This window comes from Lacerta agilis, chromosome 6 (assembly GCF_009819535.1).
Source record: "Lacerta agilis isolate rLacAgi1 chromosome 6, rLacAgi1.pri, whole genome shotgun sequence".
Taxonomy (NCBI): Eukaryota; Metazoa; Chordata; class Lepidosauria; order Squamata; family Lacertidae; genus Lacerta; species Lacerta agilis.
Genome location: NC_046317.1, coordinates 35,382,244 through 35,398,339, shown reverse-complemented (window position 1 = coordinate 35,398,339; position 16,096 = coordinate 35,382,244). Strand labels below are relative to the sequence as shown.

At 45.8% G+C, this 16,096-nt stretch overlaps 1 protein-coding gene across 10 annotated transcripts in view; it reads right to left on the bottom strand.

Moving 5' to 3' along the window:
- Positions 1–16,096, bottom strand: part of DOCK7 (dedicator of cytokinesis 7) — a 118,602-nt gene that overhangs the window by 67,843 nt on the left and 34,663 nt on the right. For all 10 annotated transcript variants that reach the window (XM_033151918.1, XM_033151919.1, XM_033151920.1 and 7 more), the window contains exons 10-14: positions 14,774–14,854; positions 14,381–14,546; positions 13,035–13,177; positions 10,247–10,340; positions 8,957–9,119 (exon numbers count right to left, since the gene is read on the bottom strand). In XM_033151918.1, the coding sequence (XP_033007809.1) occupies positions 8,957–9,119; positions 10,247–10,340; positions 13,035–13,177; positions 14,381–14,546; positions 14,774–14,854 (647 nt within the window). The remainder of the gene's footprint in view (positions 1–8,956; positions 9,120–10,246; positions 10,341–13,034; positions 13,178–14,380; positions 14,547–14,773; positions 14,855–16,096) is intronic.

Below are 16,096 nucleotides of genomic sequence, written 5' to 3'. Positions count from 1 at the left end.
CTGAACTGGATGGCACAAAATAAATCGGCTCCATTCTGGATTTCATTCAAGTGAAGTGTAAAATTCGATTCTTGCCTAGTAGCTGCCCTCACCCTAGTGACATAGAAAGTGCACCCCCTTAGCATCTTCTCTATAGAAGAATGTCTGCCATTCACCCCTCCAGAATTTAGGGTACCACTATGGTGATTGCAGCCTCCCAGTCCCACAATTCCTTGCACTAGCCTCTGCTGAGAGAAGGGAAAGGAAATGACGCCACTTGCACATCAAGCTAAGCCATGTGGACAAGAATCAATGAGCTCGAGCAAAGTATTAGGGTTGTGTTCTCCCCTTTCCTCCTACCATGTAGTTGGGAGAACTGTCAAGTTTAATCTCTCTTTTACATGTTACACTTAATGCAGGCATGCAGCTGTGTCTCTATTTCTTCTTCTTCTTTTGAAATCCAGTATTTAACCCTTTGAATTTTATTACTGAAGACACAGTAAAGTATCTCCACAGCTGCTGTGGAGTACCTCAAATAAAATGTCATTATTGCAAATTCATATTAGATCTGCTACAGGCCTCAAAGCTTTGAAAATCTTTACGCTCATCCTCTGCTTGGCTCAATGACATTTGCTAAATAAACAAATCTGCTATCATTTTCGTTAGCAAACTGATGACCCATTTCTAATAAGGAAATTTTCACTTTTTAGTAATGTAAAATAAGGATCCACACCCATCACTTTTAGAGATAGATTTCCCTCTTCAGTGGCCCACCACCTCTCCAAGAAAAAGCAAAGTATCTTTCATCCCAGTTATACAACAAGGCACTGTGTAAAGATTACATGACTGTTTTATACATATATTATTTGGTAGCACTGTGTCCTTGGGAAGACTTTTACCTGCCTTGATTTATTGCACACTCCCTGATGGTTGGCTGACCACAATTATTATCCCTCTGCCCTAATCCCTAAAAATATACTTAGTTGAAAAGAGACATGGAATTGCCTTCCAAATTCTCTTCCTGATTTGGCATTGAAGTTAATTAAATTTCTCCTTGAGAAACAAGAAATTTGGCCTGTTCCCAGAAGAACAGTCAGGTTTTAGAGAAAGCTCTTTCTGCGATAAAACAATTTTCAGTTATTCATATGTGATGGCTAAATACAGTTTTCAGAAATATAACTCTTTCCAGCCTTCATCTATTGAATAAAATTAAGACTCTCCACATAAAACCAAATTTGGGAGAAATCACTTTTCAGCTCAGTTAAGCTACTGGGGGTTGTTGCTTGTTTGTTTTTTAGGCCTAGAGTTTTGTGCTGCGGTAAATCAGATTTGGAGAACCTCTTCCATTCCAACTTCCAATATTGTTAAGACTCCGATTTCCATTGGGCCAGTCAGCATGACCAATGGTCAGGAATAATGTTATGTATTTATATTGGTTCTTATATTGTAAACCACCCTGTGATCTTTGGATGAATGGTGGTATAGAATTTTAATAATAATAATAATAATAATAATAATAATAATAATAATGGAAGCTGAAATCCAACCACATCTGGAGGGCCATAGCTTCCCCATCCCTGCAGTAAATTATGCAGCAAAGCTTTTGGAAGCATGTCAGCTCTGGAGAGGCTTAATAACCTTGTTTACAAAACGATATCATCCCAATGTAAAGAAACAATTATAGATGGTGTAACTTCACAGTGCCTAATAAACTGAAGTTCAGTCTTGATTTTTATAGCATCAATAACCAAAATGGATGGTGGCATGCCATGAAACCATGTGCTTTACCCTGCTCTTATGATATACCTCCATCCAGGTATTCTTGCAAATGGCATCAGACCAGAGCAGACCACAGAGACGTCTCCTATGTGCAAGTGGCTAAATGTGAATCTGGCCTCAGTTTTCTTGTTACAAGAGGTTCCCCAAATGAAAAAAGCTGCTTCAGACTACCCTAGCACTAGATCAGCTAAACAGAAGAAAGAAGGACTTCCAAGGAAGGAGTCAGATGATTGCGGAGTGTATTGATTCTGAAAGTTCAGTGGGGAGCAACTGTGAAAGGAAAGAAACTCTCGCAAAGATGGAATCAGATACTTGTCTAGAGGGCTAATATATTGGGAAGGAAATGTCCATATTACACAGCATTATATATGCTACTTGAGGGAAGAGTTTGATGTACGTATTTTCATATAAACTATCAGGTGAAATAATCTTATGCCGAACAATCCAACATCTATTCTACCACCTCAAGGGCGGACACCTGAAAGGGAATCTCAGGATCTATATTCAATGCAGCATTACCGGTAAGTAACCTCTCGTGGAGAGGTTACAAGGAGAAGGGGACGACAGAGGATGAGATGGTTGGACAGTGTTCTCGAAGCTACTAACATGTGTTTGGCCAAACTGCGAGAGGCAGTGAAGGATAGGCGTGCCTGGCGTGCTCTGGTCCATGGGGTCACGAAGAGTCGGACACGACTGAACGACTGAACAACAACAACAACAACAACCTCTCGTGAGTGTAAGTAATTCCACTTGTGCAATGGGACTGTCCTCCCCTTTCTCTCCCCCCCCCCATGCACACTAAAACTGTTCTGGGGATTTCTCCAACCCTCTGGGGTTTTGGGGAGAGTGGTGGCACATATGGCGGGAGAAGGTGAGAGTCTTGTTATCCAAGTGTAAATCCTTATGCTGATGGGACAGTTACTTAGCCCTGCACTAGGTACAAGCCTGTGTCCTTATGGATTCAACAGGGCTTAAGAGCATAAGATTGTAGCCACAGTCAGATAAATTAGGAAAATGGATGAATTTTTAAAATATAAAATTCTAAATACCAATTATGAGAACATGACAGATAAAATTTAGAATTAAACAAAGCAAAGATGAATACAACAACAGAAGAACATTAAAAGACTTAGGGCATCTACATTTACTTCATTTTTTACCAGATTGTATGAACAACAGGATAACAACCAGTCTGTGAACTAGTATATCTTATGTAATCCTCTGAACATGCACTAAACTAAGAAGTGGTAACTGTCAGGTAGGGCTTGATTGATGCTCATGAGAAAGAACGCTCCGGAGGCAGGCAGCTTCAAAGAACTAAGCTAATTTATTGAGCAAGCTATTTACAAGAGCGAAGCTAAAACACGTCTGTTCATTTCAAATCAGATGCCCGCACTGGGCTCCTCCTATTCCCCTTCCAGCAAAGCATCCTGGGAAATTTCCAGCCCCTTCGTCCCCCTCCCCTTCTCTTGTCAGCCAACGAAAGATTTTGACCTCTGTCCCAGTTCTCAGTTCTAAGCTGCCGCTGTGAAACTGTGCTCTTAGCTTCCCCCCCCTTTTTCGTCCCCCTCGCTGGAATTCGGGGAATCCGAGCCAGTATCACTGCTGCTGAGAAGAGGAGCCACTTCTCTATATTTCCCAAAGCTTTCCTGTCGTTCCGGGGGGGGAACCTCCCTGACATCCACCCCCCCCTCAAAGCCCCCCTCCTCCCCCGAGGTCGGGCTCTTATCTTCACCTTCTGCGCCTCCTCCCGTCTCTCCCAACTCCCTCTCCTCCCGACTGGAGGGGGACGCGGGAAAACCCCGGAAGTCCTCCTCCTCTTCATCATCAGTAGGAGCGAAGATGTCCTCAAACCCTGCGGGTATCCCACCTGTTACCTCCTCCTCCTCACTGTCTGACCTACCCCCCGATCTGAAACCCCAGAACTCCTCCTCGCTGTCGTCAGTGGGGGCAAAAACCTCCTCCAAAGCACTCCGCATCAGTCTGGGCTTGTGCGGGAACAATGCATGGAACTCGTGTATCAGATACTCCTCCGTGATGGTATCAGCTGGGACCCACGCATTCTCCGACTCCGGCTGCCCCTCCCAAGCCACCAAATATTCCAGATTACCTCCCTTCCACCTGGAGTCCAGGATTTCGGTGACCTCGTTGCACGTTTCCTCCTCTCCCAACCTCGGGATTGGCACCTCCCCCTGGGCCCCCCCATGGAAGCGACTCCCCTCCCTGTATTTGGATAGGAGTGCCCTATGAAACACCGGATGAATCCGCATAACCTCCGGCAACCGCAGCCGGAAGGTGACGGGATTGACTTGCTGGATAACCTCAAACGGACCCAGCCTGCGGTGCGCCAACTTCTTGCACCCTTCCCTTATGGGCAGACCTCTCGAAGACAGCCATACTCGATCACCTACCTGGATGCTTTCCCCTTCCCTTCTGTGCCTGTCTGCATCCCTCTTGTAGTCCTCCTTGGCCTTCTCCAATGTTTCCACCAGCTGCTGGTGTACTCTCACCATTTCTCCCACCAGCTCCTGTGCCGCTGGCACCTCTAAGACCTCCTCCTCCCTTCCCGGAAAGGCCCTTGGATGTCTCCCATAATTGGCCATGAAAGGACTCATCCCCGTGGTGACGTGCTCTGCGTTGTTATATGCAAACTCGGCCAGTGGCAACTTGTCCACCCAGTCCGTCTGCCTCTGATTCACATAGCAACGCAGATATTGCTGCAACACCCCATTTGCCCTTTCTGCCTGGCCATTGGTCTGAGGGTGCCTGGCCGTGGATAGCGCCACCTCTACTTGCAGCAAGTCCATGAGCTTGCGCCAAAACCGAGAGGTGAATTGCCGTCCACGGTCCGAAATCACCCGCAAGGGCAGACCGTGCAAGCGAAATACATGCTTGAGAAACAACTTGGCTGTTTCCTCCGCCGAGACGGCCCTTGGGCATGCCACGAAATGACACATCTTGGTGAACAAGTCCACCACCACCAATACTGCCGTCTGCCCCTGGGAACGCGGCAAATCAGTGATAAAATCCACCGAAATTACCTCCCAAGGCCCATTGGGTGTGGGTAACGGTTCCAGAAGCCCCGCTGGTGCCGCCCTCTCCCCCTTGGCCCTTTGACACATGTCACACCCCTGCACATACTCCTTCACGTCCTCCCCCACTCCTGGCCACCAAAAGTCCCTCGTGACCAGGTCCATGGTCTTGCGCTGACCAAAATGTCCTGCCGTGGGCGTGTCATGGACCTGCTTAAGTACCTTGGCCCTCAACTCCCCCTCAGGTACATATAACACACCCCTGCGATAGAGTAACCCCTCCTTCTCAACGAAATCCCCTTTCGAGTTACCCCCCTTGATGTCTTGAAGTTGCTTGTTGGCAAAGCTGTCATTTTTGATCAGTCTGGCAATCTCCCCCCGGAGATCCAGAATCCCCCCGCAGGCCCACTGCTGCTGGTTGAAAATGTGCCTTGGCTCCGGAGGACCCTCATCCTCCAGGTACTCGGGCTTCCGTGACAGGGCGTCCGCTCTGACGTTCTGCTCCCCCGGAACGTACTGGATCTTGAAGTAGAAGTCAGCAAAAAACTCCGCCCAACGAATTTGCCGTTGGTTCAACACTCTCGCCGTGCGCCAATATTCCAAGTTTTTGTGGTCGGTGCAGACCTGTATCTGATGCTTGGCCCCCACCAAAAAGTGCCTCCATTGCTTGAAAGCGGCATAAATGGCCAACAGCTCCTTGTCCCACACCGTGTAGTTACGCTCTGACTTGTTCAGCTTCCTAGAGAAAAAGGCACACGGCCTCCAATCACCTGCATTGTCCTGCTGCAAAAGCACTGCACCAATTGCTCGATCAGACGCATCTGTCTCCACCCTGAGCGGAGCTCGTGCGTTCACATGCATCAGCTGTTCTTCCGATGCAAACACCTGCTTCAGACGCTCGAAAGCCCTTTGGGCCTCCTCTGACCACATGAACTTCTTCTTGCCACTTAAGCAGTCAGTTATGGGCCCCGCTACCTTGGCAAAGTTAGGGATGAACTTGCGGTAGAAGTTGCTGAAACCAAGGAACCTTTGCACATCTTTTTTGTTCCTGGGGCTCTTCCACTCCAACACCGCCTTCACCTTCTCCCCGTCCATGGCCAGACCTCTGTCGGTCAAGCGATAGCCCAGAAAGTCCACTTCCTTGGCGTGAAACTGACACTTCTCCAGCTTAGCGTACAATCGATGCTCCTGCAGTCTCCTCAGCACCTCAACGTGCCGCACATGCTCCTCCTCATTGCTTGAGTAGATGAGCACGTCGTCCAAATAGCAGACACAACTCTTGTACAAGAGGGGACCCAGCACGTGGTGCATGAAGGCCTGGAAACAGGCGCTTCCCGCTTGTAATCCGAAGGGCATCACTAAATATTCATAACTGCCCAGGGGGGTAAACATGGTTGTCTTCCATTCGTCCCCCTCTCTCACTCGGATCAAATTGTAGGCTCCCCGTAAGTCCAACTTGGTGAAAATCTTGCCCTTGCGCACCCTCGTCAGCAGATCGTCAATCCGCGGCATGGGAAACGTCACCGGCTGCGTCAGGGAGTTGATCCTTCTGAAGTCCACGACCAACCTAGGCTGGGAGGAGTCCCTCTTACCCACGAAGAAAACGGGACTACCTCCCACTGCTCGCGATTCTCGTATGAAACCACGCTCCAGATTCTTGTCGATAAACTCCTTGAGGTCTTCCATCTCCTTGTCCGACATAGCGTACAGCTTCCCCGTCGGCAACCTCGCCCCTGGCACCAAGTTGATTTGACAGTCGTAGGACCTGTGGGGGGGCAAACGGTCAGCCTCCCTTTCACTGAACACCTCGGTAAATTCCGCGTAAATCTCTGGCAACTGGCCCCTCTTTTCGACTTGGACTGCCGCCGCCACCACCTTCCGGCTCTCGCTGCTCCTCCCACCCAGACAGTGTTCCACGCAGTGGGCGGAACCAAACGTCAAGGACCTCTGATGCCAGGCCACCACAGGGTCATGTCGGTTTAGCCAGCTCATTCCCAACACGATGGGCGGCCCTGCCAAGGTTGTGACGTTAAACGCTATGACCTCCGCATGCCCCCCAATTTTCATGCGCATCGGCGGGGTTTGATGGGTGATTTCACCCCCCAGCAGCTTTCTCCCATCAATCGTCGACACCTGGAGGGGAAAGTCCAACGGGAGCAAATGCAGCTGGTGCTCCAGCGCGAAATCCCTACTGAAAAAATCCGCACTTGCCCCCGAGTCTAACAAGGCCTGGACCTCCAATGGATGGCCATTAGGGAGCTCGAGAGTCACTCTGACCACGATGCTAGGCTTGGGCGCCTCTGGTCGGGGCACTTTCACTGCTGTTCCGCCTGACTGCTGGCCCCTCCTCTCTCCAGCCAGGCTGCCTCGTTTCCCTGCGGATCCGCCTTGACCTGTTCAGGCTGAACCGTCCCCGCCATGCCCTGCCATCCCCTCCTCTGGGGACACGCCCGAGCAAAATGTCCTGTCTGGGAACACACATAGCACCTGAGTCCCGTCTTAGGAGCCTTGCTTTCCACCTTTCGCCCGCTCCCTGGCGCCTGCAGCAGCTTGGCCGGTGCTCCTCCAATCTCCATGGGCTCTGGCTGAGACTGTATCCTTTGTACATTCCCACCACCGCCTGGAACGCGGTTGCTGAAGTAACGCTCCGCCCTTTGCGCCCCCTTCAGCCGAGCGCACTCCTCCAACCTGACCCCAATGGAGAGGCAGACTCGCGCCAGTTCATTCATGTCCTGAGGGCGCGGGCAACGGGCCAGCTCGTCCTTCACCTCTTCATTGAGGCCCCCCATGAACATAGCTTGAGTCTGTTCTCCCATCAAGTCCCATCCCACGCTATGGATCAGCATCGAGAATCGGGCCCAATAATCGCGCACCGTCATGGCTCCCTGCTTAAGCGTCAGCAGCTCCTGCTGAGCCACGTCCTTCTGGACCGAAGACACATACATCGCATCCATAGCTTGAAAAAATTGCGTGACATCTTCCAAACATTTATTCTTTGAGGCTATTAAAGGCCGAACCCACGCCTTGGCCCCCGCCTCCAGATGAGTAATTACGTACGCAATCCTCTCCCTGTCGTGGGTGAAATCCCCCTCCTGCAGTTTCAAGGCATACTGCATCTCAGTCTTAAAATCCAAATATTCACTGGGGTTGCCCCCAAATCTGCTCACCAATCCGCTCAGCTTCCTCCCCACGGCCCCTGGCTGCCCATGCTGCTCCAATTGCCGTCGCTCCTCCAACCGGGCATTGAGCAGTTTCACATGGCCCTCCAGCTCACCGTTCCGTGCCTGGACCGCTGCCAATTGCTGCCGGGTTCCTTTCAGCTCCTCGTCTCTTTGCCCAATTAATGTCTCCAAAGCCTCCACACGTCTCTGGAGAGCGTTCAGCTGCTCCCCAGCAGCAAGCAATCGCGCCTCCTCCGAGCTCATTTTGCCTCTTCACAGCCGATCCAAAAGATAACTCTCACAAGCAACAGGCAAGGAGTGCGGGCATGCTGTCAGGTAGGGCTTGATTGATGCTCATGAGAAAGAACGCTCCGGAGGCAGGCAGCTTCAAAGAACTAAGCTAATTTATTGAGCAAGCTATTTACAAGAGCGAAGCTAAAACACGTCTGTTCATTTCAAATCAGATGCCCGCACTGGGCTCCTCCTATTCCCCTTCCAGCAAAGCATCCTGGGAAATTTCCAGCCCCTTCGTCCCCCTCCCCTTCTCTTGTCAGCCAACGAAAGATTTTGACCTCTGTCCCAGTTCTCAGCTCTAAGCTGCCGCTGTGAAACTGTGCTCTTAGCTTCCCCCCCTTTTTCGTCCCCCTCGCTGGAATTCGGGGAATCCGAGCCAGTATCACTGCTGCTGAGAAGAGGAGCCACTTCTCTATATTTCCCAAAGCTTTCCTGTCGTTCCGGGGGGGGAACCTCCCTGACAGGTAACTTTAATCAGCTTCCAGAAATATGAAAACAAAATCCAGAGGATACAGGCTATAACGGATTTACTAAACGAGAAATTAAAAAGCCTCCCCTGAAGACTCTTTGTTCTCCGAGCAATTACCTGATTACTGAAAGTGTGATTATCCTGAACAGACTTAGCAATCTCTGTGTGATCTGCCTCAATCACTACATCTAGATGAAAGAGAGTACCATGTAAACTAATTAAAATTTAAATTCCACTCTTACCTGTATGTTGTATTTGGAATATAAACATCCCTTGCAGGAAACTCCAGGATCTCTCTTGTTGGTCGTACTCTGCTATCAGGGTAAAGTTTGACTTGCAGCAACTCTGGCGTTAGACAATAATGTGGGTTTTCTGGGGCTGGAGAAATGTCTATCTTCAACTGAGCTATGTGGAGAAAAATTAGCAGTATAACCAATCTGGTAAGCAACCATTTGCCTGGCTGCCCATGATGAGTAACAATCATCACCAGGTGGTGAATCAGGAAAACTTTACAAAATATGGCCCTTTTTTCCCCTTTTAGCCACAAAGTTCTAATGCTGCTTTGCATAGGTAGGCAGGCATCAGGATACAGTGGCAAGAAAACAGTGTTAACACCCTTCTTTTTATTTATTTATTTATTTTAAAAGTGTGCCTTTAAATATTTGTCTTGTTCTGCATTAAAAAAGTAAGAGTTTCGCTCTTTCTGAAAGACCACTTGCTCGTATATGTTTTTATTAGGAACACAGGCCTTATGTCGAGTCTGATCACGGATCCACTAGCAGCCTATCTGATCACTGGTCTATCTAGCAGCCTGCCACAGCCAGGTGCTAAGTCAGAAAGAAGAGGAGAAATAACTTTCCAAGATCAACACCCAGCCTTGTGTCAAAAGGTTAGTAAAAATGTTTTATGATCTGATCAGTTTGGGGGCTTTACTTGTAATACCTATTTGAGTTTAATAGTCAAAAGGCAAGAAATTAAATATTCACAATTATTTTCCAAAAGAAGCAATGTGATGCGATAGCAAATAATATACTGGGAGGTTAGGATTGTCAATCCCCAGAAGGGGTTTTACTTGCTTAAGGCATTGTTGGAAAAATAATCAAGAATGACTCAAGAATGAGTCTGCTCAAGAAGGCTGCTATCAAGAATGACTCATAAGACCTCTCAGACTTTGTTCCTCCTGGGGGCCCAAATCTGAGTCGTTCAGATCCAAAAACAAACAAACAAAGGGAGCCAGCCACAGAAACAACAGTTTCAGAGGAATAGTGGGGAAAAATGAGATTAATTTGTAATATTACTTTTCTAGTTCAGCACTGATGAGCTATGGAAAAATAAGGAATTAGCTCTCTGTCCAATGTTTTAATCTAATGGAAGCTACCCATGCGTTATAAAATGGGTTACTGGACCCACATACTGTTACTGAATAACAAATACTTAAGCAGATACAGAACCAAAATTGAAGCCATTCAAGGTGCCAGTGGCTACTAAACCAAAAAAGGCCTCAGCCTTCTCAGAAAGATCACCAAAAATACCTGTGATAGGTCTCAACCTCCGTAGAACAGAAGATGGCCTTCTCATATCCGCAAGAAACTTGTACAGGTCTTCATCACTCAGGCGGTCACCTTCCTATTGTTAATCAAAAATAAAAGCATGCAGTAACTTTCAACTGTGTTCTTAGGTAGAAAAAAACATTTCCTTTTGCATTCTTTGTTGCCTTTCATTATATTCCAAGTTTTCAAAGAACTGCCTTTATAATCAAATAACCACTAAAGTGTTATGTTTGTGATGAATTGTTTAAATAGCTCTTCTCTATTTAAATTATAATATATCGATAACTAGATGAGATTCTCTTTTTAATTGCAATCAGGAGTAATTACAGTAGGCCTCCAATTATAAAAAAAAAAGGTCAGAATGATTTCAGGATGGAGGGAACCACTAATGTTCATTTTATTCTCATTTTAAAAGCTAAGCAAGGCATATAGCTCTGACTTTTCTATTCAACTGATCAGAGCAACTTCCTTTGACTTAGTAGTTATACTCCTATCTGTCCAGGAAGAACATCAGAACCATAGAGCCTACAAATGCACTGCAGAGTCTCTAGCAGCAAAACTACAGTATTTCTTCCTTTACATTGCAATAATCAGACCACATTACAGAAAGATTTCACTGGGTGTTCATTTAGACTGCACTGGTCTTAAAAGCTGCAGTATGATATCCATCTTGATTGAAGGTAAGAACACCAATAGTTTTGCTACAGGCCATTCATACTCCCTTTGCACGTGAATCATAGGGGAAGGGCCACAGCTCTCTGCTTTGCATGCAGTGGGTCCCAGTTTCAAGCCCCAGTATCTCCAGGGAAGCCTGGTAATGCCCTTTGGAGAGCAGCTGCCAGCCAGTGTAGACCATATGGAGGTAGATGGACCACTAGTCTGAAGGCAGCTTCCTATGTGTTCTACACATAGAAAGGACATATGCTATTAAAGTCCACCTCAAGGTTGTGCAGCTTCCCCTAGCCCCATCCTATGTTAACTGTTGGTGCCGGTAGGCAACAGCTTACATGGGTAGACCTCTATTCAAGCTGTGGCCATGCACAACTAGGCTTCCCTTGCAGACATCCACAACAAACTCATGGCTGGGCCCTGCAGCCCTTTCTATGCATGAAATCTGTTTTCTAGAGACCGGTGCATCCAATCTGTTTTCTCTAGACCGGTGCAAAGTGGCAAACTTAAGTGATAATAATGAAGGGCTGAGGTTCCCAGGTTGCAGGGCAGAAATATCTGCTCTACTTTTCTCATCAGAAATGAGCTTGTGTCACACTGCCCTGAACCACTGCAGCTTATGCTAGTCAAGTTGCTAATTAGTTTGCTATTTGCTAGTAATGGAAAAATTGCCCAGTGTGAACAATTTCATTCCCTGCAACCTACTAGACAGTGCACATGATTAAAGGGGATTTCCAGTATAATGCACTGTTATGGGATGGTGGGAATTAGAATATAATGCTGAGAATATAGAATTTAGGTCAAATGTAATTACTTCAGCAGCTAACAAGAGTGCTAGTTAAGTAAAAATAAAAACCTTGGTTGATATACTTTATTTAACAGTTGCCAACATAATCTTGGTGTTAAAATACGGTATTCTCAGTTCTTTGTTAATATAGAAACAGTTTTGAAAACTGCATCTGAACTTTCAACTAGAAATGCACACAAATATTCTAGATTTCTCTTTCTTAATCCTAGCATGCTGCTTATGGGAATCCTGGCATGACCCAGAATCTCCAAGTCCTTGTTTTATAAATCTCTTAATCTGCCTCTTTGGCAAAAGCCAAGGTGTAGTGGGAGTATTAATCTGGGTTCTTCCAGATCAGAAGACCAAGGTGCTGACCACCTTTGCTGGTATTGTGGTGTTGACATAAAGAAGCACCAATTTTGCATAATCTCTGCAGAGCCTATCTAAAATGTCCTGAATTTTTGTGAGCTGGCATATCTTCTCCCAATACCCTTTACTTGTTGCCCATAACACGCGGTTCAAATTTACCTGTATCCTTGCACCAGTGTTAGAAACTGAGATACAAAAGCTAGGAGCTAAATGGCACCTTAAACCTAGGTTGTGGGTGCAACAACGGAATGTCTAGGTGTTTTTTTAATAACAAGAATACAAAGCTGAAAATGAATGAACTGCAGCTGAAATATTATGTTCATTTTTCACATGGTCTAATCCTCCCCCTACCCACTCCCCTAATATTCTTAAGAGGGTCTCTTCTCTAGTCTTCAGAGTAGCTGGAAGTGGAGAGGCAGAAAAAGGTCCTCATTTCCTTCCAAGCTGCAGTTTAAATCTGAAATCTTAGGCACAGTACTGCACCCAGAGCTCAGAAACTGCTCGGGCTAATTAAATTCCCTGTTGCAAAATGCGCCTAGAACAATGGGAGTTTCAAACACTGCTTTGCACCATCCCAAGAACCCGACTAAGTGATTCACTGACCCTGGTTATAAACTTCTCTTATTTATTTTGGATTTTTAGCCTGTCCGTTCTGAAAGCTCAGTGTTACGAAACTTATTGCTTTAAAATAGTTGAATTGTAATACAATGCGAGAAGCAATAAAATTGCTATTTAAAAGCATACTGCATCTAGCACAGAGCATTACAACTTCTGCAACTGGAACGAAAATCATTAAGTGGTATTCCACGGCCATCAGCAATTTTCAAGTGGTTCACAAAGGGAAAAGTTTGGGAACCACTAGTCTACGGCTAAAAACTCCTGTGCCAATCCCTAAAGTGTGAAGACAGTGATGTAATGTTACCGTGAGAATGAATCGTGTAATACCTGTTTAAAGAAGTTTGTCACCGTGAGGGTAGCTGGTCTAAAGTTAGTCAGGTTGCAGGCCTCATCCCCACTCGTCGTCCTTTCCAAGGAACGTCTGCCGACAATGCTAGAATTCCTCCTCTCTGACCACGACCCTTTGCGCTCTTTAAGAAAGAAAGCAGGAAAAAACCAGAGCCAAAATAAAGTCAAATAACTACATTTGTTTTAGGAGCCAGCATGTGAGGAGAACGGCAGTTGCTTGAAATCATGAGAAAAGCAAGACAGAATGGGTGGTTAATGCTAAGACAATCACACTCCTGAGGCATTAGGAAACAATGAAGCACAGCTGAATACCTCTGCTCCTCTCACATCAACCATACCCCAGTGCCTTGTGCCTATTATGAAAGTCTTTATCATGTGGAGAATTATGTTTTTCTCCTACTGCAAAAAATGATGAAGTTGGCAGTTTTGGGAGGGTGGAGGGGATGAGGAAGATGCTGAACAGTGGTTTCAGATGAGCTGTGCGGCTCACAACGATTAATCCACTCCTTTGGAAAATGCTCATCAGCCTGAAACACTCTCTCAGACTTAGTTCTAGAGAGCATAACAGATGGTTTACGAGGAAAATCCTTGAAAGATAAACCTATTTGTTATTACAGGCTTGTCCTTTTTCCTTTCACCCCATTACCGAGGCTTGGGCAAGGGAAAAAAATAGGCAAAGCAAGCTGATAAAACATATTGTGCACCAGGCCCAAATGCAAACCCTGAGGCATTCAAAAAACAACAACAACACCAAAATAACTATTTTGTTGGATCAGAGTAGTGATCCATCGAAAATGTGGCATCCTTTCTCCAAGGACTGAGCGAAATTCAAGGTGCCACAAAGATGGGGCAAAACAGGGGAGGCTAATGGCAACCCAGGAAAAGCTTTTACTGAAGCAGCAGCTTTAAACAAAACTTTAAAAGAGATAGCAAGAAAGCATGATTGATAAATAAGAGGAGGCCGTAGAAGATACATAGAGCAGCGTGGCAGAAGAATGGGACAAGGAAGGAGAGCCGCTGAAAGCAGCAGAGAATGTTAGCCCCTGACATTCAATTAGAGAAGACTCCAAAGTTAGGAATGGCACACATACTACCATCTTCTATAGAACTGTACCACCCCCTGGAACGGGCCACTTTTATTTTGAAGGAAAAGCTGCTAGAAAGCCCCAGTCCAAAACAGAAAGATGTTCTGGATCAAGGCCCTGCAGCTGGTTTTTCTTCAAAATAGAAGTAGCCATTTTAAACATACTGTTTCAAAAGCGTAAATGACATGATTCAGTTTGTGTTAAGATTAAGAATCACTTTGTAATTATCTAGATACCTACCTCCTGCAGCAATTTCCACTTCTGTAGAGTCCCTCTCCAAACTTCCAGCACTGCTGACTATGTTCATTAAATGAATGGCCGTCCATGCAAAAGGCATCCGATATCTGCCAAGCCTTTGGCAAAATTGTTCTGATTGACTTTTCAGTTTTTCTAGCTTTTCCTTGTTCTGCAGAGGTAAAATACCAAAACTTACAAAATTGAAACATTTCTGAATTTATTCATACTTCCTCTGCTATAAATAAATGCTGGATTTTCAATAGAAGGAAGTACTGTTTCAATAACGTATGATTTTTTAAAAAATATGAGAAACTTGCAACTGTTTTAAGGGCTTCAGAACTATTAAAAAAAAGACACCACCTGCATTTAGGTTGAAACCCATTGAAAACTGCTTACCTTTGCAGCATCTGCTTCTTTTAAAATCATATATGGCTCTGCACACTCCCCAATATCTCCCTGTTGTAGTACCTTTTCCAGCTGTGGGGATGGGAAGTGGGATGGGATTGAAGAAGGAAAGGAAGAGGCAAGCATGATGTTGGAGATATGTACATCACACACATACACAATGAACTGACTAGCCAGCACAGTTTAAGCTACCCGCCCACCCAGACACCCACCCACACCATCAGGTAGACTGCCCTTCCTCTTTTGCACCAGCAAGATAAATTGCAACTATAAAAGGTAAAGAGAGGCTTCAGCTATGTATGTGCAGGCAGGAACAACCAGATTTCAATTTCAACTGCATATTTAATGCCCCTGCAGAAGTCACAGAGGAGCCCCTGCCTAAAGTTTTGGCTTTGGGGCTTTGATTGGTTGAAAGCCAAACCAAGGCATTGTTGTTGAATGTGCCATGCACTGGAACATCTAATTACAAGTGAGACCAGACAAGGGAAGAAGAAAAAAAATGCAGTGTGGAGTCTTCCTGTTCAAGTTTCCTGCCACTCCATTCCATTATCCCCACCAAGCAGTTGGCCAGCACTCCGTAGCCACTGAGCATGTTCAATCCTCATTGGTTGCCCCCCCCCCTCCGTTTTTGTACTTCTGCAAATCTTGATATTTTCCCAAAGCCTGCTGATACCTCCACCTACATCTTCTGTGTGGGTGCTGCCATTGTGGCTACATATAGCTACCTAACTAATTTACTGTTGAATATATATGGAAATTTAAAAAGGAGACACAGCTAAGCAAGACTTTCTGAAAGTATTATTACTTTCTTCAAGGAGAATTTGGGGGAAAACATGTAGGGGAGCTGTGAACATTCTCCATAAATGTTTTATTTAGCTGTCTCTCTTTAAGTGAAAGAATCAAGCCTTGAAGCAAGGCAGAGAGTTTATGATGGACAGTTTTACCCAGATAGTTTCTTATCTTTTGGCATTTATATTTCTAAAAATCCTTTTGCACAGCTCAATTCAAATGTCACCGAGAGAGGTTAATAACATGGCATTCATTTAGAGAGGCTTTCTTATCGCATTGCTGGTGGGGAAACCCAGGCTCTGCTATAAACAAGAAAAGTTCACTCCTTCATAGATATCATATGTGGATGACGAGAGCAAACAAGCTGAAGGAAGAGGCAGGAGGGCGGGGGAGGGGGGGACAACATTAAGGAAATACGCTTGTTCCCAGCAACTAACCATATTCATATATTCATTCACCCTAATCTGATACAATGATATGGCCATGGAAACAGGTTTTTCCATGTGCTACTCTTGCTGGATCTGG